Source organism: Argiope bruennichi, chromosome 7 (assembly GCF_947563725.1).
Source record: "Argiope bruennichi chromosome 7, qqArgBrue1.1, whole genome shotgun sequence".
In the NCBI taxonomy this organism is placed as follows: Eukaryota; Metazoa; Arthropoda; class Arachnida; order Araneae; family Araneidae; genus Argiope; species Argiope bruennichi.
The window spans coordinates 70,289,124-70,311,491 of NC_079157.1; the positions used below are offsets into that span (position 1 = coordinate 70,289,124).

General features: G+C 30.6%; 1 protein-coding gene across 1 annotated transcript in view; it reads right to left on the bottom strand.

Moving 5' to 3' along the window:
• The window catches only part of LOC129976355 (ribosomal oxygenase 1-like), a 66,541-nt gene that overhangs the window by 41,471 nt on the left and 2,702 nt on the right, over window positions 1–22,368 (bottom strand). Inside the window, exons 4-8 of the mRNA XM_056089882.1 lie at window positions 18,597–18,732; window positions 10,780–10,879; window positions 9,559–9,672; window positions 4,576–4,682; window positions 680–787 (exon numbers count right to left, since the gene is read on the bottom strand). Of these exons, the coding sequence (XP_055945857.1) occupies window positions 680–787; window positions 4,576–4,682; window positions 9,559–9,672; window positions 10,780–10,879; window positions 18,597–18,732 (565 nt within the window). The remainder of the gene's footprint in view (window positions 1–679; window positions 788–4,575; window positions 4,683–9,558; window positions 9,673–10,779; window positions 10,880–18,596; window positions 18,733–22,368) is intronic.

Genomic DNA, 22,368 nt, shown 5'->3' on the forward strand with positions numbered 1-22,368 from the left:
TTAAATAATAAAAAGAAATCTATCCCCATTTCTGAAATTGAAGAACAATCTTGCAAGTTGTGCTCTCTGACTATACGCTAGGCAGAATATGGCAAAATTTTACTACTTGAAGATTCTCCTTAAAAATTGGATTAATGATAACAATTTAATAATGAAATAAAAAAATCTACAAAATGATTTTTTTTAAGGAAACTGATGGGTGATTTATATTTTTCCATTTGATAATTTCTACTTGTCTCCTTTAACAAGAAAATAATGATTTATTTAGTTTATTTTTAATTATAAATTTCTCCAAAAAAATCATGGAAGTTAATAACCCAGAAAAAAAATTAAAATTATAAAAATTCTCAATATTCAAAATATTGATAAGAAAAGGAAAAAAGAAAAACTTAATTTATATAATTTCAAAATCTCTTGAAACATCAAAATTTTAAAAATATATGCAAGGTGATGAGAATATAATAAAAATAAAACATGCAAACATAGTAATATTTTGAACACTTTAAATGCTGATTTGCTCTCATTTTTAGATTAATAGATTTTTTCAATCATGATAATCTTTCACAAATATAAACAAACAAAATATAAATGATATCAACGAACATTTAATGAGACAATTAGCTAAACAATTTATTTGTTCTTCATAATGTTAAATCCAACAATTTATTAGAAGTCTTACCTTGGAGTGTAAAATTTCCAATGTTTCGTGCCTTCAATTTGTAGAACGAAGGCATCAATATCATCAAAATGAGGAGGAAAACCTTGTGAATCAGCAGGTGTCAAATACCTTAATAATAATTTTTTAAAAACTTATTACAAGATATTTTTGGAAAAAGTCAGAATAAATTTCAAAAGAAAACATTACATTTTGTAAAATATATAAACAAAAGGGTAAAAATAAATTAAGGCAACAAAATTTAAAGAATCCTTAGAAGTAGCATATTCAATTCATTGTAAAGAAAGGAAAAAAAATGTCTTTTAAAAAAAATTATGCCAGATAACCCTATGAACCTAGACTCGCCCTAATACGGCCCATTCAGAAGGATGCTAATTCAACTCGGATGCTTTTGGCCTCATAGCACAGATGGAGAGAAGAAGGGAATTCATGAGCACCCATGATTATGCTCTCTATGGGATACCAATGCCACTGAGTTACTGATGCATGCTGTTTTTATGTTCATTCTAATAAAGATAAGAACAGAGGGGTCGAAAGATAATAACTATGGACATGAAATAATTATCAGGAAAAGGAAACTCTAAAATCAGTTAAAGAGGCAATTTCCCTATACTTTTTATTATCCTTTAATAATTAAAAAAAAAAAACTTTCAAAGTTTTCATTCTTCTTTAATTCTTTCTTTTTATTGATACTGATTATTTAGATTATTTTTTCTAAATTTTTAGCTTATACTTATATAAGATAGTCAAATTATGTACTGATTTTTTTTATTTAGCAAGCTGGATTTATTGTTTTATTATGCAAAATAGAAATTAAAAGATTGGCTTTTTTTAACAATCACTTTTTTTATTTTAACTTTTCATAATTTGCATAATTTATTACATTTTTAATTTCACTATTATTAAACAAATATGGTTGTTAAATACAATGAAAATCAACTGTAAAAGATATTTCAAAATAAAGTGAAATTTGATATATTCAGTTTTAATTATAAAATAAATTTATGTATAATTTATGAAATAACATTATCCTCTATTAAATATTTTGATATTTTAGAATTTGTTTTTCATTTTAGATCTGAATTTGTAGTTATATTGCCAACATTTTTTAAAAGAAAATGTCCATACATTGAAACATTGAAGTTGCATTTCATATACATAAAAGGAAAAAAAAAAATTATTTTATTTCCCAAATTAAGAAATGCGAAAACTAACAAATTAAATATACATGCTTAATTTTATAGATTTATTTAATGTAGAAAGGCCTTTGCCTTAAAACGGCATGCCATTATTTGCATTTGAAATTTAAAATTTGTCTTAAATTATTAAACTTTTGCAAAAGAAGTAAATTAGTTTAAACTAAAAATTTCTTAAATATGAATTATCCGTGAAAAATGAAAAAAAAAGTTGATATTTTTATAAAAAGTAAGGAGATATGGATAATTAAAACAATTTTCTCTCCATAATGTTGCAAATAATGCTATTTAGGTTTCATATTAAACATTCAAAATTATTGATATTTCAATCTATTTTTATGCATTATTTAAAGTTTCTTAAAAAATTACGAGAAATATTTTTAAGTCATAGCAAATGTTAGAAGAATTTTATTTTTATCAGAAAAGGTTTCAAGCATGATAAATAAGGAATACATTTTTTTCAGAAAAAAATTTAAGGGAGATTTGAATTTGTAGTTTGAAATATGGTACAAAATAATATTCCAGTTTAATTGTCTATCCTGATTTTTTTTTAATTTGCTCCTAATCATATAACAGCAATAAGGTGCATGCAAAACTATATATATATATGTGTGTGTGTGTGTATATATATATATATTTATATATTTATAATAGAATATTTTTCTTAATTTATCTAATAATTCAGAAGATTATTTAATAAAAAGTTCTTCGATTCAAAAAAAATTCAGAGTACTAAAATAAAATAAATAAAAAAGCAAAATTTAAAAAATAGCAATAAGAAGGATAATATTTTTTTATTCATTAAAGAGTAGCAATGTTTAAAAATGGACACACATTGAAAAATTTCCATCATTACTTAGTTCTGAAGTTAAACCTTAATTCTAAGTATAACAGATTTCAAAAATAAAAATAAGTCTTAACTACAAATTTTAATCATCAACAATAGAAAAAAGCCATGATGAAATAATAGTAGCAATAATGATTAAAATTTGAGTTTCACTTCAATAATGGAATATAATGTTGTAAAATAAACTTTAAATATTTTTAATTACTTAAAAATTAGGGGAAATATTAGACAGTAAAAAATTGGTATGATTGAAAAGATAATTTCTTTACTTTCAAATCATGTAAAGGTTTTTTTTTTTGTTTTTTTTAATTTTAGGATTATATAAAAATCCTTTCTAAGCTGAAATATTTTTTGAATTGTTTGGGGAGAAATGCTTAAATACCATTTCATTTTCAACTAATTAAAATTTCAAAAAAAAAAAAAAATGTATGGAGTTGGACATTCTCACTTCCCAAATTATATGTGTGCCAAGTTTAGTAGCCCTATACCAAATGGTCTTTATATGTCGGTATCCCAAATGTTAACACATTAAGAAATGCACAAAAAAATGTTCCTGATTAATGGCTACTGATTATAAAACTGGTTATCTTCCTATTCAGAATCATTGTATTTGTATATTAAACATTGGATGAAAATATATATATATATAAATTATAATTTTTTATTAATTTATTAAAAAACTAATTTTCTAAACATAAAAAATATTGGAAATTTTAACAAAATACTTTGCTTCTTAAACTGCACAGGAATTTTAAGGAACATTAAAGTTACTTTTTGCAATGTATGTTAACAGTAAAAATTAATATGATCTTTGCTCATAATTTTAAAAAAATTCACTAACTAACTAGAACTCTTTGCATAAGTACCAGAACAACATGCTGCAGTATAAAAATTAAAATAGTTTTGTTACATGTATCTAATAATATATATTTTAGCAAAGATTTATACAAGAGATATTGTCAGAATATTACTTCAAATCGTTTTCTTTAACAAATCACAAATTAATCACTCTGATTAAAAACTTATGCTTTTATTAATGAATATAAAACACGGATGTTAGATAATTATATATTATGGAGTAATAATGCCAGATGTAAGATACTAATTTAAAGATAAAAACTTCAGATAATAACTAACAACGATCAACTGCTCGCCTATTACAATTAAAATGCAAAAAATTAGAAATCATGCTTGGTGTAAATTGCTCTCTTTGACAATTTCCCCTGATTTTTTGGATAGTTTTAGAAATTCCCCAGGCCAATCTAGAAAATCTTAGAAATCCCAATCTAGAATAAGATTGATGAAAATTTTCTGAAATCCCTTATTTCTCGGTTCTGTCAACATTTTGCACACATTCTCTTTAATTAATTAGACTTGTTCTTAATTTCAACTTTCTTGTATATAATGTACAGAGAAAGTAATGTAATTGTCAAAATACACATTTCGATATTTTGTCTGTGGCAAAGATAATTCAAAAACAACTTGAGCTAAACTTATAAAATTTGATATATGGTCTTTCAACCAAATTTGCAGGTTATCAAGCGAAATCGATTTAGCGATTCTGATTTGATTGAAATCTATTAAGAAGTCTGTCTATTTGACTGTCTGATTATAAGCTAACATGATAAAACAAGAAGAGCTAGGCGGATAATATTTAACACACAGATATTGTAATTATTGTCTATAATCTAAAGTGTAAATATCAATTATATTTAGAGCTGAATCCATCAAAGTGTCACATAGTCAAGTTTACATAGACACAGATATTAGTAAAAATATATAAGAAATTTGACAATATATACTAGAACAACATAATTCTGCCAATTTAAAATGTTGATACAACATGAGAAACTCACATATTAACACCAACATAATTGCCAAAATATTCTTGCAATAATGCACACAAACTTCTCAGTGATTTATTGTAAACTTGAGGATTTCGCATTCGGATTGAGTATCCATCCTATATAAAAAATAAAATATATAAACTTATAGCATGAGTACACAAGAAAAGTTATTTTCAAGAAAAACTAATATGATTATTAATACTTTAAGACATAAAAGCATCAAGATTCTTTCCATTCTTATAGTTTTTTTTCTTACAAATAAAAGAAAGCCTTACAAAAAAACCTTTATAAAAAAATCTAAATACCTTTGTATATTTTAAAAAAGCATGTAAATGGTGGTAAATATATTGGCAATACATAGAAAATATTAAAATACTTAAAAAGGTTAATTGGAATTTTTTAGTTCTTTGGACCATAACATATTAGCTAGGCTTTTTTATTTTATCAATTTTATATTATTGTTATTAATATGAATAAATAGAAGATTTCCAGTGGCTTTAAAATGTAAAAAATAAAGAGATATTCGTAAGTGTAAATGTTATTCATTCTTGGGGGAGGGGGTACTATTTACAGAAGTTTACTCAGCACACTTAAATGCAAAATATCACATATCAGCTTGCATATTTACAATGTTTTACATACTTTTATTTCGATTTTGTTCTTTCGTATTTATAAAAATTATATTTCTCACTCAGTTCCTAATGTGTGTCAGAAATCTGAAATTTTGCACATTTTTGTGTTTTCTGATGATAGTACACCATTTTAAGATTTTTAGATTAATTCTAAATGAATGGTACCATCTAAAGAGAATTTGTCAAAATACTGTTCGTAATTCCATCAAATTATAATAATGAGTTAAAACAAATTAAAGAAAAATAGAAAATATTCGAAAAATTAAAATATCATTTTATTAGAATACTTTAATAAATTAAATTAAAAAACTAGAAATAAAAAGCAACATAAAATATGAATGCCAATATAAATCTAACATTTGCAGAATGTCAGATGCTTTTCAATAAACCACATCCACTCATCAGAAAAGTGACATTTGCTTGTTTTCCTATCAACCATATATTTTTCCCACACACACACATATGCAATAAAAGAAAGAGGTCAGAAGAATCTATTTAACAAAATTAATGCAATTAATATTATCAAATAAAATACATTGTTATTAGAATTTTAAACTAATTTTAAAGCAAAAAAATATTGCAAATTTTTAAAATTAAGCATAAATTTTACAAATGGTCATTTAATTAATTTAATATACCATTCAAATCTTTCAAAAGGATGTGGTCAAACTTTAGAACCAGAGCTTTTAAAAAAAGTTACTTGTTGCAGAAACAATATTTTCTTGGTACACACACACACACACAAAAAAAAAAGAATTCGCCAAACATTTTTCTTAAAGCAACTCAGATTACAATAAAATATACATAATTTATGTTCTACCACACATAATGATCTGTTTAAAAATAAAATAAGTACCGATTCAGGTAAGAGAATTTTAAATGATATGGTTACTACACAGTGATAGATCAATTCTTTTCTTCAAGTCCTGTAATTATATAACAATTTCAAGAGAATTGTACAAAATTCATATTCATTCAAAGTCATATTTCATTGGCAGCTGATTTTACTTAATAGAGCATAAGTTGAATTTGCATAACTCTTTGTAAACTGATCAAACATAATAATGCAACGATTAGCTTCGCAAGATTCTTCATAATTTTACTTAAATCAATGTAAACTGGATTAATAATTCTTTCAATAAGTCTCTGTAATATATTTACATTATATAAATTAGCTTTGCTGAAGAGTGTGCAAGTTGAATTTTTACAACTCCATATAAATTTACTTTAAATTACATCCATAAGTTTATTTTCTTTAACCCTTTCGGGACAGGAGGCCTCTATCCTAGGGACGAAGCATACACGAAAGGAATCATCCCACAGGACGAGGCTTTTGCATAGCTCAGCCTAAATTTGAAAAAAAAAAAAAAAAAAAAAATAATAATATTTAAGTCCTAACATTGTCATTTTTGCTACCGTTTTAGATTATTAGTTCATTCATAATATGAGTCTATTCTTCATCTGGCAAATTGCATTTTCTTGCCATAATATAAACCAAAACCAAGGCTTTCAATAATAAAAAGAGAAAAGTGCAAAATGTATCCTAAAGCTATGTAAAATACAACAGAACTGACGGTAAAACCCGAAAAGACTACAATTACACAGTAATAACAAAAAGAAGGAAAAAATTCAGAGGAATCAGAAACAGGAATGATTCTATCAAGTGGAAAGTTACAAAACCCAGCTCTATTTATTTACATTACTCTTACCCCCCCCCCCTCCCTGTAACAGCTGATGAGTAAAATACCAAAGTTAGGTAGAATATGAGCAAACTGAAGATTAGAATACAAAAACTATATTTTTTTCAAAAGTAATGGACACAAGTAGCCATCTAGTGTCGATTAAAAATTATTCCAGTTTAAAATGCACATATACATCATCGTCCCATGAGTTCGATTTCCAGAAATGCACGGGTACTATGCCCGACTGTGAGAGACGTTTGTAGGTGATGCACATATGACACGACTGTCAAGAAATGATTAAGAAAGTAATGCAGTTTCTGTTTGAAGGTAAAAGGATTTCATCAAGAAAAAGAAGAATCTAATTAATCCCTTGAAGCCCATTTTTCTCTTAGTATAATCTGGCGAATCAGCAGAACAGGAATAAGTTAATCGCATGAATTCAATAAGAAGTTCAAGATTTGTTGTCTTTCATGAGACAGGCTTAGCCACAAGATGTCAAATGCTATGGAAATTTAGTTATAAAAGCAAAAATAAAAGAAATCTGGACTTATTTGTTTCTTTTATGGTATTTTATTCTAGCTATTTATTATACTTGCTATTTTATACACTGTTTACTTCCCTAAATATGTTACAGTTTTAAATGTCATCAGCAACATACATTTTAATATTTTATTTTATTAGTAATAAGGCAATCCTTGAGCACCACAAAGTACAGCACAAGGATTGCAGAAGTAAGCATGAACAATTACATACACAGATAAAAATAAAGGTAAAAACAACATGGAAAAAGAACAAAGCAAAACAAGACCAATTAAAAACTGAAGCAACAAAGGCAATAAATTTGCAGAATGAGAAAAAAAGCAATTTGTGGTCGACCAAAATATAAAGCGGAGGTGGAAACTTAATATTACAGGCATCGAGATCCACAATAAAATCCCTTCTCCCTTCAGTAACTTTGGAGCAGTCAAGAAGCAGATGCTCGACATTTTGAACTCCACCCACGTTGCAAGAGCACAGATTAGTATCTGATAATGCAAATTTCTAGAGATAGTAATTGAAGTTACCGTGGCCAGTGAGAAATTTAGTTAAGTGAAAATCAATGAAGAAATGCTTGTTATTTAACCTCTGAGAAATTGTGGTTGAAAATAATTTAGTTAAAGAGGCAGTTGATGAATTCTGATACAGCTCATTCCAGTAGAGAATGGTTTTTTTTGTGATTTTCATTGCAAATGCGAGATTTTGGTATGCTCACAGGATCAATGATGTTTAGCTTTGTAGCTTGCTTTGGAAGCCAATCGGCTCTTTCATTCCCGAAAATGCCAGAATGATCTCGGACATGTGAAAAACAGACACTAATTCCTCTAACTTTAAGCTCGTAAAGAGTGATTTGAAAAGTCACAACAATTTTGTTGCAGGAAGAAATATTACTAAGCAAAAATAAGGATGAAAGAGAATCAGTACAAATAAGAAACCTAGATGACACAGTACTGTGGTTCACAATCCATTTGAGTGAGTTACTGAGGCATAGCAATTCTGCTTGGAACACACTACATTCATCAGGAATTCTAAACATAAAGTGTTCCATTTTGGCAGCGTCTTGAAACACAACAAAGTCCTTTCAGAATGTTTTCACATTTTTTTAGAGAGATATTCAATGTGATTTTTAAAACAAAATTTTTCATCAAGCATTACCCCTAGCTATTTGATTTCATTCGCCATTTCAAGCTGTATGTTTATACAAAAAAGTTGCTTGCTGAAAAGTCCACATTCTTTTTCTTAATTGCTATAACCTTCGATTTATTCGGGTTGAATTCCATTTTGTAATCTCTTGCCCAGTTTAAAATATGATTCAATGTGCTTTGATTAAGTTCAAAAATATCAAGACATTTTCCCTGAAAGCAGATGAGCAGATCGTCCACGAAGGCTATAGTTTCACATCCGGAGAGCTTCGAAAGCCTAGCAAGAAGGCTGGTTAAATTCCAAAGTGGACTCCAAATTCCATAATTAAATTCCAAAGTGGACCAGACTTATTCTGTATTAATAAACTCATGCTTAAATTTTAAATAATTTCAAGCTTTAAAAATTCTTTGGTTGAGTAAAAGTACTGCAAGTAATCCAGTGTAAGCAGCACTACTGTTTGTACCATGAAAAGTGAAAATGAACTTAAAACTAAAAAAAGCTGTATTTACAAAAATTTATCCTTTTTTTTTTTCAGTTAAAAGGCAAGTTTTTATTTATGAAATGTCACAAAACTGAAAGAAAAATTTTAAAAAGTTGAAATAAAGCAAGAGTTTTAGTTAAAAAAAAAATTCAATATGATCTTTGTTCATTGAGCATTAAGCTCTAGAAGCAGTTTTGTTTTCTTAGAAATATTTATCAGAAAAAAGTAGCAACAAGTACAAGCATGTATTTTGTGAATAAAATATTTCTCTTGTGTTATAAATAACATCTTTATCTGAGAAGAAATATAAGGTCCTGCTGTATAAGAAATTGAGATAAATAATCATTTTAATTTTATTATTATGGAATTCACAACATTGAATAAAAAATGCATTTAATTTTTATATATCAATATGGAATTCAATATAGTTTATTAGCAGAAAGTGAAGAATATAAAAAAATAAGTCATATTATAACAAAAATTTATTCAGTTAAAAAACAAGTGAAAATTTAGTTACCTTAAAAGCAGTCCAAAGAAAAGATGGAATAATTTTGTGATCACTTTCTAATGGTATTCGTTCACCATCAACATACTTCACAACATCAATCTCTACACCATAGTTTAAAAGATTCTAAAAATAAAGGAATAGCAAATATATATTTTTTATTTTATAAAAAGTTTAAAAAAATTATGGCAGAATATCAATGAATACTAAAGTCATCAATTTTCATATTTCTGTGTTTTGTTAATAAAAAATGATAAATAGAATAGAAACTTGACTATGCTAACATTAATTACCTGACCAGTCAAAATACCTGGTCAGTCTCTGCTAGAATCTATATATCGGTCTCTGGTAGGTCTATAATGTTGAAATAAATGTATGTTTGATTATTCATAACTTCTATTTTACTAAGTAGGTCAGATAAGGTCCAAATTATCAACTACAAACTTAACAGTAACAATTGAATATAGATTTCAAGATTAATTTCAATAGAGTATAATATTACCACAATTTTTGATAATTTACATTTCTACAGTTATCTGTGGCCAAAATAGATAATTAAGCCTGTACTTATCCTCCTTTTCAGACCAAGGTAAATTAATAATTTTTTTAATTAAAAGTCTAACAAATTGTAAACTTTCAAAGGCTGCAAAATTAAATGACTTTTGATGAATACTTAAACATTTCATTTTATGAAATAAGCAAAATATACAAATTATTTTTAAGCATATTTATAAGCCTAAGAATTATTGCTTTTACTCACTCATTTATTCTGTATCACCATTTTAATTTATATGACAAAATTATTTTTCTACTTCATGTGAAAATATATTTTGATGCATATTTCCTAAAGCAGATTGATGAAATGGTTACATGGTTAATTTCAAAGCACAATAACCACTTCAGATTTAAATTATTTGAAATATAATGCAACCAATAGCAAAGAAAAAATATAAACAAATTCAATTATAATAAAATAGGTTTAAAGGAATTATAACTCATATTATCATAAAAATATAATTTAATCTTATTTCCAAGAAACTTCAGAGCCTAATTTTCAAAAATGGCAATGTATTAAAGAAACAAATATGATTATAAATATTTTTACTATATAATTCACAAACATCAAGCTCGCTTTAAATAGCTATTAAAAAATTTGAGATTATTTTTAAATATTTATTATTTACTCTTATGATATAAAAAGTCAATTTCATCATTATAAAATGGTATAATTACCTGTCTCACAATTTTGTCAAACTGATTAGTACTATATAAACCTTTGTAATAAGATTTATTGGAACGACGAATGATGAATGGTCTTCTCTCATATTCTTCCCTAAACAATGATAAATTATAAAAGACAAATTAATCCCAAAGCACAACATTTGATGTAATCATTCACACATTCTTTAAAAACAGAATTTTCCATTAAAAATCATAATTATTTATTAAAAAATAAGATAAATAACCAACACTTTTCATATATAAAAATATATACTGTTACGGATTTACTCTTCAGTCAGAATTCTTTTTGATTTGTTGGTCGATCAAATGAACAATCCTTTAGTGACAGACGACAAATATGCAGCCAAGACGAACACAGGAAATACACAGCAACACACTACAACAAACAGTAGTTCACAAATAGTAATCGGTAGCAGTAGCAACCACAGCACACAAAGTGGCCAGACAGAATTAAGCAGAAGGAGGGAATTCCCTTAGCTTCACTCTACGGCCTATCCAAACGTCTGCAAATCTCCACTGTCTCCTCGCTTTAGCTGTATCAACTGCCGTTTCACTACAGCACGGCCAGCTACTCCACACACGACACGATGCTGCTTCTACAATGAACAACAGGACTCGGTACACAGCTCAATTCGGCAATCGCTTGAGCTCTTCGCTGGACTGATCCAACTAATCACCGTAGACTCTTTACACGATTGATTCCTTCTTGAGACTGCCGGTCTGTTAAAGTTCCCGAAGGCGGGCCGAGAGGTATCTGGACCAATCAGGCACATCTTGGTTCCAATTGGCTGAATCGCTAAAATTCTGGAAGTTTCCAGTAATATCTATTTTGTCGCCAAATGGTCGCTAAGCCCTGAGATCACTGATTCTGCATCCAATGGAGCTGATCGTAAAACGGTCTTTCCAGTGATTAAGCAAACCATGCTGGGAAGCAGCATCACAGATTTGTAACATTGCCCCTCTCCTAAGGATTACACGTCTCGGGCAGTACAATCCTCAGTTAGGAGGGTTAAAAACTAATCAAATAACAATTCTAATTATTACAATATCCATATACTTTACAAAAAAATAATAATGGAAACATAATTAAAAAAAAGATTTTAACATTATTTATGAAGCCATGGTCTAATTAGTTAACTACTTGGAACCATAATATGGGGTTAGCCTTCATAATGTACTTACTACCTTCGGTTTCGACGAAGGTGATTTCCTTATACGAACCAGTCCTGAAAAGTCGTTCAGTCTTTTCAGGACTGTATACGGACCGTCCCATTGATTATAACTTGGATCGGACCGTCAGATTTTAACTTGGGAGAGAGTCCTTTACGTCGAACCGAGTTCCATAACCAAACTTTGTCACCTTCGATAAACTCATGTGTTGTGCTTTCGTGTCGTACCTTCTCTTCATTCTCTCGGTCGAAATGTTGATCCGCTCCCGTGCAAAATTATGAACGTCTTCAATATGTGCCTGGAGATCTCGAATGTACTCCTCCAGCGATGAAAGCGCATCAGGCGGACGACCGAACATGAGATCAAAAGGAAGACGAAGTCCACGACCGAAAAGCATCTGTGAAGGGGTGTATCCGGTGGTTTCATGGACAGCACTGCGATATGCAAGCAGGAACAAAGGTAACTTTTCTTCCCAATCTTGATGATTTCCCGACACTAAAAGCGAGAGCTTTTTCAGGATGGTTCAATTAAACCTCTCCACCATGCCATTTGACTGTGGAAGTAGAGTTGTAGTTTCAGTCTTTTCTGCCCCTAAAATTCGACAAAATGCTTTAAATACAGCAGATGTAAAGTTCGTTCTCTGATCGGAATGAACCTGCAAGAGCATGCCGAACTTTGACACCCACTGCTGTATTAGTACATCTGCTACTGTCGAAAGCCTCTTGGTACGGAATAGAAAATGCTTCAAGCCACTTTGTGAAGTGGGCAAGGATCCATAACGGCAAGGGAAGATCGGGGAAAGGATCCCAAAATGTCAAGTGCGATCCATTCGAATGGCGCTCCTACATTATACAGATGCAGTCTTCCACGGCTGCGTTTCTTTGGCCCCTTACGAGACGCAAAGGCATCACAGGATTGACACTACTCTTTGACGTCTTCTCTAGTCTTACACAGTAGAAGCGTTCTCGAACTTTACGCAAGGTTTTCATAACTCCGAAGTGGTCGCCAGTTGGACTACTAATGCAACTCCTTCAAGACATCTAGAATCCTGGATCTTGGTAAGAGAAGCTACGTCCATCATCTGATTCCCATTTTCTGTATAACACGCCATCTTTAATATGGAGCGAGTCCCAAAGCGCTCAATAACGTTTAGTGGTAGGACTTAAGATGGAAATGTCCTGCCAGTCTGGTCTTTTATTCGTAGATTTCTTGAAGTCTAGTATAGTTCTAATATTTGGATTTTCTAGTTGGGCCTTATGGATCTATATTATTCTAGTTCCATGGATCAGGATTTGATGTTGAGGATGTCGTAATTTGGCATACTATTGGGTTCTTATGGTCGTATTTCCTTTCAATCCTAGAACAATACCAGAAGGAACAATACCATTCTGTGCAGGGCTTTCTACATAAAGTGTCTGCGTTGCCATGCAAAGTTCCCTTCCGATGCGTATTTCAAAATCATATTCTTGGAGTCGCTGTATCAACCTGGCTATCTGTCCTTCGGGATTTCTAAAATTTAGAAGCCAAATCAAAGAAGAGTGGTCAGTTCGGTCAGAAATTTCCTGCCGTAAAGATAATTATGGAAATGTTTTACAGCTTTAACAATTGCGCGCAGCTCTTTCCTGGTGGTACAGTAACTTCTCTCCGCTTTTGACAAACATTTGCTCCAGTAGGCGATCACAAGCTCTTGATCGTCGATCTTTTGCGACAAAACTTCCCCAACACTGTCATTACTCGCATTAATATCCAAAATAAATAGGTTGTCGAGTTATGGATACCTCAAAAGCGGTGCTGATGTTAAGACTTTTTGGAGGTTTTTGAAAGCGTTTTCACAGTCTTAGGTCCGCTGGAACTTTTGCTTAGCTTCAGTTAATTTATGGAGCAGCCTAGCAATATTCGAAAAGCCTTTCACGAATCTCCGATAGTACGTGCATATACCAAGAAAATTCCTTAATTCGCGAATCTCTCTCGGGCGTGACCAGTTCTGAAGGCAGAGATCTTATCTGGATCTGTTCCCACATCTTCGGCTACAGGATGTCCGAGCAAATTCAGCCTTACAAAACCAATATCCGAAGGACATTTTATTGTTAAGTCTACAGACAGTAGAAGACTACATTGCAAGTATTGCCACAGCCAAACTATTTACTGCTGCAAACGTTTGTGAAGTTACTTTACACCACAATTCTAGTAAAGCATATCATACTTGAAATTTATATCACCTTATACTTGCATAATAAGATTGTCAACTACATTTATTTGTTAGTTTTTAATAAATTAAAATTTTCAAAGAAGTTTTTTGACTATTTTACACCCTTTAATAAGCTCACAAACATTTCTAGTTTTTAAAACGTGAAGAAAATGCGGCGTAGTGCTCGGTGATAACGATCAACATTCGTACTTCTTTTCGGCTGACGTTGCGCCAACGCAACACCCTATATTTTTAAAGCTAAGTGCAATTTCCTTATTTGTACATTAAATTACTATTATAAGTGGTCAAAATAATAATTTGTACTGTTTGCATCGAAAACAAATAATGATTTTGAGTTTTGGCGTTTAATGGGTTAACAAGGTCTCCATTAGGCGCTCGAATGTTGAAAGTACGTTGCACAATCCGAATGGCATGACCTTGAACTGCCAAAGTCCTTGTAGTGAAAACCGTCTTTTCTCGATCTTCTGGATGAATTTCGACCTGCCAATAGCCATCTTCAGATCCAGCGTTGAAAACCAGACGTTTCCGAATAGTGTGTCCATGGTGCCGTCGATTCTAGGAAGAAGGTAACTGCCTTTCTTGGTTATATCATTCAAGTCTTCTTGGATGTTGTTTAATGGGCGCATGATTTCCTCTATCGATTTTGTGCTGCGTCATTTTTGTTCTCCCAAAATCTTCTGGAGTCCTAGAAAATAAATCCCTAAATTCTGATAATAATTTCTCTGCAGCACTCCTCTGCTCTTTATTAAGCTCTGCACTCTTGAGCAACTCGTTGTTTAGAGCTTCAGAAGTCTCTGGAGTAGCTGGTTGGTTGCTACGGTTAATACAGGTCACAGGAGCACAGGTTGCCATCACGTCACCTTTTCCTTATCACTTACATTAGCAAATCTGATAGGAATGGCATTCTTTTCCCGGTCAACGAGAGATGATGCTACTAGTACTCCTTTTGGGCTATTTTCTGTATTTGGATATTCTATTAAGCCATAGCGAAAATTATTTTTATCTGTAATAGTGCCGGGAACAATTGTTTCTGTTCGTGCAGGAACGGTGATTCATAATTGGCTATTACTTTGAAAACTGATTTATATCCGGATTTTTCACTTTAAATATAATGATATCTTCTGAGATTGAGTGCATTTTATTATTCTCAAAATCAAACTTAAAATGATTTTCTTTCAGGAAATCCAGTTCGAGAATAAAGTCGTCAATAATGTCTGCTACATACGCCACATGATGGTAAATGGAATTTTCGAAAGCGATGTCAATATTTACCTTCCCGTTTATTTGAATTATGTCTCCAATCAAAGTCTGTAAGAAAACTCGGGGCGGCGTCCAGAGACGTTTTTCATTTAGTTTTTGAGCCAAATCAGTCCTGATGATTTTCACGTTTGCTGCGGTGTCGATAACCATTCGGCAGGGAACATTATTTGCACGCCCCATAACAAAAAGTCCATTATCGCCACCACTTAATGATGAAATCTGCAAAACTTCAAAATGGGGCTTTTTAACCTCCGCCCCGCGAGACTACCGTATCCTAGTTTTCCTGCGGTGAAAGTGACGTCTCTGAGGCAGCGTTCCTACGTAGCTGGTCGCTTCTGCCGACGTGGTTTTCTTTATTGCGACCCCAATTGTTTGCAATTAAGTTATACGAAATCAAAATTCCCCCCAACAGCTACCGAGGGAAGGACAGGAAGCAACAATTCCGCTAACGATTTTATTTGAGTCATCACTGACGTACACACACACTCAACAATACATTCCTTAAAATCACGTTTATATGGGAGGCGGCGCAGCGCCCACTTTTAGAAAAAGAATAATTCTTAACACTGGCACTCGATATCGAATGTCATCAAAAGGTCAGAACACTTATAATTAAACAGATTACTAAAATGAATTGAACATACATTAAAACATTTTAAAATACAAAAAAAAACAAAAAAACATAATAATGAATCAAGTAATGCCAATAGGAAATCTGACGAGTTTATGGATGGGACTTTTTAACCCTCAATTTGCAGTTTTTAGATCAACTGCTCTAATGTAGTTATCAGTTCCCTCAGAGGTCTCTAAGACTCTTGCCATTTTCCCCTTTATTGGAGGTAGATTGTCGTCTCTTATCAACACCAAATCATTGACCTTTAAATTTGCACAAGGAGTTTTCCACTTGTTTCTCACTTGCAGCTGGGTTAAATAATCTTTGGATCAGGATCTTCAAAAGCACAGTGAAATCTGATTTATCCATCTGAAATCTGATCTACCTGGTATGACAAGGGACATAATAAGGCAAATAGGCCATTATTTGCCTTGAGAATTCTACACGAAACCGCGCACAGATGACACAGTTTCTTACGATTTTTCTTATGGATGATCTGGCTCCCAAAATCCAATTGACCTATCTAATTGCAGAATGAACTCCAGCTGGAAGATAATTTAAATGGTACAGTCTTATTATCATAGTTGTTACTGGATGCTCTTTTGGCAATATAAAAGGATGCTTGACACTCGCTGGCAAACTGCAGTTTTCAATTCTTCCCCCAACCCTAAGAAGTCCTTTACTATCCGAAAATGGATTAAGCTGAATCAATTTACCAGCACTCAACACATTTCCTTTCTCTAGTATGGAAAATTGAACCCTTTGAATCAAATGTATGATCCTATCATGCGACTTTTTCAACTCTAAAACATTCCAAATATGGTGTAGAAACACTATTTCCTCTACTATTTCCGACGAATCTCAAATACCAAGCAACCACACTTTGCAATCTACTCCAAACTGAAATTTTATTCCAAAGCTCCTTGATAACTTCCACCTTAACTACAAAACAAACAACCGAATCTGCCGTTTGCTCCCTCAATATTTCCGAATTACCCATATACTGCGATTGCCCGACTGATTTTTCCGGCCAATAGTTGTTTTTGCAATAGTTAGATTTAGCCAATAGTTACAATTTTGCAACAACCAGTTGGGCCCATACCACCATTTTTGGCTGGATATCAAATTTTCAACAGAAACTCCTCTAGTGAGCAAATCTGCTGGGTTATCTGCCGACGAACAATAAAATCAATCATTCGGATTCAACTTTTCTTGCACCTCTGCAATACGATTCGCCACAAACTGCTTCCACCTCTTGGCATTTCCTCAAATCCAATATAACACTATCTGAGAATCTGTCCAAAACATGAATTTTCTAACAATTTTATAATAAACACCTTCTAGAAATTTTGCAAGTCTAACCCCTATCACAACAGCCATCAATTCCAATCTAGGTAACGTTAATGTTTTAAGTGGAGATACTCTACTTTTACAACAAAGTACAACTGTACTCTTACAGCACAAAGTACAGTACTACTCTACTCTTACTACAAAGGGTGCAATCAAAAAGAACACTCTGCGTTTTCAAGTTTTAATGACATACCTTATATAGGATGTTGCCTCGTAGGCCCTAAGAGATGCATCACAAAATATATGAATTTATATTAATCCTTTCCCACAATCTTGTAAACAATTCCTAGGAATAACTATTTCCTTCAACGCCCTAATTTAGTAACACCATGTAATCCACTTAAGTCATAAATCCTTTGGTAAATCATCATCCCAGTCCATACCTCTTTCCCAGATCTCTTGTAACAAACACTTAATTCTTACTACAAAGGGTGAAATCAATCCTACAGGATAGAAAATTCTCGCTGCAGTCTATAGAACACAACACTTGGTGTTGTCCAAACCATCCACCAACCCTTTCACTTCCAATGACAAAACATCTTTTTCAGGGTTCCAATTTAGCCCCAGCACTTTCAACTCAACGTCTTCTTCTTCACTCTCACAAAATCCATTGAAAGTGAAATTGAAGATAACAAGAAAACTATGATAAAAATATAAGTTAGAAAATAATTTGTCTGTTTTGGGAACCAGATTCTTCTGACATTCATCCTGAAGAGGAGAAATTTGGATATTCCCATCACAAAATTTAATAAAACATCCACGAAATCAAAATACATTCATAAACAGCAGGATGTTTATTATTTATGGAAGAAATAATGCCACAATAAAAAAAAAATGATGAAACAAACCTTGAAGATAGGTTGTCAAATTAGTGAAAATAAAGGAACAGTAACATATGTTGGAAGCATTATGTAAAGATTTAAACATAAACAGAATCATTTTGTTAAATAGTATTTTCTTAAATTTTATAAGTAACAATATAATGAAATATCAAATTTTGGATTATCTTCTATTTTTCTAATTTAATATGTACATTTTTTAAAAATTCGTTGAAATATAGTTAATCTTTAAGTTTTCAATAGAATATTTTCAGAATAAAGGGAGATTTCAGAATTTATTAAAGCATGATTTACATTTAAAATTACACAACAATATTTTTTAAAGATGTGAATTTGTGTTTTATTAAAAACAAAGAAATGAATTTACCTAAAGAATACTTCTGGTTCAACAGGGTCTATGAGCCAGCGAAAGGTTGATTCAGCAATCTCATTTCCACATGGCACAGGCTGACTTTTGCTGCCACTTGCTTTTGTTGAGGATAATGATTCGAAATTCATGCCACCTAAAATAGGAACATTTTCTAAGTGTAAAGTAAAATACAAATAAGTATGAATAATCATTTTATTTATAAATTAAAATGAAATGAATAAAAATCCATTCATAGTACAATAAAATTTTATATCAGGAATAAGAGTCAAGCAAAGAACAATATAAATTTCAATCAAAAATAAGCAATTCAACTAATGGAAAAATGAAGCTAATGGTTAATACTGCAAAAGGCTATTTATTTGTTGCTGTTTTCATAAAAATAGAAAGTGGGATAAAATTTTCCCTTGATTTTTATTGTTAAAATATATTTAAAATAGTTAAATGAATAATATTGATAATACATCTATGACATTTTTTGTTTGTTTGTTTCTCTTCAGAATCTCATTCTAGCTTTAAAAGAATTCTGTGTTCTAATCTATAAATAAATCATATACATACACTTATGGTTTAAATATATATGTAAACATATTTTAACAGTGCTTGGCTGAAAGGATGGAACTTCTGAAATTTTAACTTCGAATTATTTCATCACAGGAGGCATAATTTTTGTATAAAGAAAAAAAAAAGAAAAAGATATGCAATGTGTCAGTCGACACTGTGACAAAAGAGCAAAAGAGGTGGAAATTTGTCCCTTCAGTGATTTTAATAAGAGATTCTGATAGGGATTTCTTTACCATGTGTTGATTTAGTCAAGGGAATCTTAGGTATCTTTAAAAGAATGTTGTAAGCATTAAGAATTTTTATCCCTTTGTTCCTGATGTGGGAATGACAAAATCAGCAATTTTTTTTAAGTGAATGTAAAAAATAATTTTAAAAAAAAAAGGAATTGGATCAGGAAATAAGAGAACATTTTAGAATGAAATTAACATGGGCTAAATTAAGATAAAACTTAATTAATTAAAATAAGACTTAAAAACATTATTACATATAAATATCAGAAAATGTAATGAACCACTCGTTAATACAATGCAATAAAGAATAGAAATACGCAGTAAACATAATTTTTTTATTCAAAAAAATTTAAACTAAATTATTTACTTATTAGAAAAAATTTATAAAATAATTCAAACCAAATCATTAGAATATTTTTTTACCAAATCTTAAAAACGAAAATTAGAAACTTTAATTTTCATTTTTAAGCATTGTGGCAATATGCCTTTAATAGCAACATGCATTGTAAATGTTTCCAATCCCACGTGGAACCAGCATTCATAAAAATCCTATTATAAAATAATTTGAACAAAAAAAAAAGAACATTGGCATTTACATAAGTCACTTATTAACTATGTATAAAATTGATGTTAAAATATCTATATAAATAAAACTGAAACCTTTTTCCTCCAACAGAATTTAAATGTATAAAATGGAATTGCTTCAAATTTTGCTAACGAATAGGATGAACCATAATGATTCCATGACATTTCATAAAATACTGAATTTTTTTATTAATTGTTATTAATTAATGTTTCCATTGTGCATGCACAGAACTGCATAATCAAACTAAAGGTAATACTAAGATCCGATTCATTAATTGAATTTAAAATAGATAAAATGTGTGAAAAAGATATCTTTTCTTTACATATAATAAACATGAATGTGATGTATGTTTGTGCATGTTCATGTATGTTGGTACCCAACATGGCAGACCATTTGACCTAGAGAAACCAAACTTTCCACAAATAAGATTTAGTGAGTGGTGAATGTGCACCTCAGAAATTTTTTTGAAATTTTAATTAGAATTTTAATTGATTTAAAATTAAAATTGTGTCATTCTTTTGTGATAGCTTCTGAAAATATTGCAATAAAAATATAATTCTTATATCATTTTAAAGTCCAAAAATAATCTTTTAATGATAAATATTATTTTCCTGTATAATATTCTTCAATTATTAAAAAAAAATATTTTAAGTATATTTTCTGATAATATTGTGGTGAATAGCATATAAGCCAGTTAACAACTACGCTGCACAGACAATTGCTTTTGCATAATGGTTATGTTACTGGACTGCAAACCACAAAGTCCCAGGTTCTATCCTCGTGCATCACAAACCGCCACATTGGTGACCTCGGACAAAGAACCTTCAACCTTCATACAGCTGTTGTGGAGCCATCTACCTGCAACCAAAGTCATCAGACTCACTTGACGCAGCAACCCAAAGTCGTCAGACTCACTTGACGCAGCAACCACTCACCCACACACACTCACTACTCAACTGGGTACAGGCCCATTAAACAACTGCTAAATATATTACTACTCAACAGCCATATTGTTCGTCTCACCTCCGACTCACTGGAGGGAGAGTCTGTGGTGAATAGCATATAAGCCAGTTAACAACTACGCTACACTAGCAATTGCTTTTGTATTGTAGTCATGTTACTGGGCTACGAACCACAAGGTCCCAGGTTCTATCCTCGTACATCACAAACCGCCAGAATATATTTCACAAAAAGTAAAAATAAAATTTAACCAGCGGGAGCGCATTATGCTTGAAGGAAAAAATTAGTTTGCAGCCATTGTACTCACAAAAAAATAAATAAAATTAAAAATTAAATTAACATTTATTGCAAAGTAAACTGGAAAAGAAAAAAAAAAAAGCTTGATTTTCAGAATGTGTTTGTATATGAAATTTGTATATGTTTTCTAGAAAGATAAGTATAAGGAAAAGATTTCCGTGACTTTAAAAATATCATTAATTCAACCATTCTGTTATTTTAGGCAAGTATGGCTTAATATATACAGGGAAATCAGTTAATATTGTCATTCACTTTATGTTATCAGAATCTGCTAGCCCCGAATTGAAGTATAAAAATATTCATTTAAAGTGATGACTACATCATTTAATGTTTTAATATTTGAGAAAGAAAATTGAAAAATCTTTCATTTTCAATCAGCAATTAATATTTGTTTAATTCTTGCTGCACTTAGAAGAAAAAATCTAAAAGTTTCTCCCCTCTTCCTGGCAAAAATTCACATTCTTTCAACTGGACAGAACAGTTTGGATTGGCTATTAGCTCTGACTTGAAACTTATTGGATAGCCATAAACAATTGTTGCTTGTAGCTGAATTGGGAAAGCAAAAGGAATTTTAAAAAGTTTACTTGAGTGTTAAAGACAAACCTGAAGTTCTGAACAGGTATGAAAGTTCACTTAGAATGAATCAACAAAATACTCTAATGCAGTTGAAAATTTCACAGAATCTTAATAAAAAATTTTTTTTTAATTGTTATGTTTTTATGAACAAATATTAAATATTGATGATTCAAATGGGGACCAACATGTTGAAGAAGATCCACTATGCCAAAATGAATCAAGCACTTGATATTTTGAAACTTGACATGTAACTTTGTTCAACTAATTTTTAAAAAATGATACTGGCAATACATAAGTGAACTGTTAAAAAATAATTGTTGATAAAAAAAAATTAATGAATTTTGTCAGTCATTATTTTTGCAATAAATTATATACAGCCCTGAGGCAAGTCTTTTGCCAACTTTCCTTTGGTATGATTAAAATATAGTTGATTTTACTCAATTCGGTTATTGCTATCAGTCGGTTAATGTTTTCAAAATTCATAAATTCAAAATGATCGTATTATTAAGTAGCAACTACAGTACATTTAAAATGCATTTGCTTACATAATACATAAGAT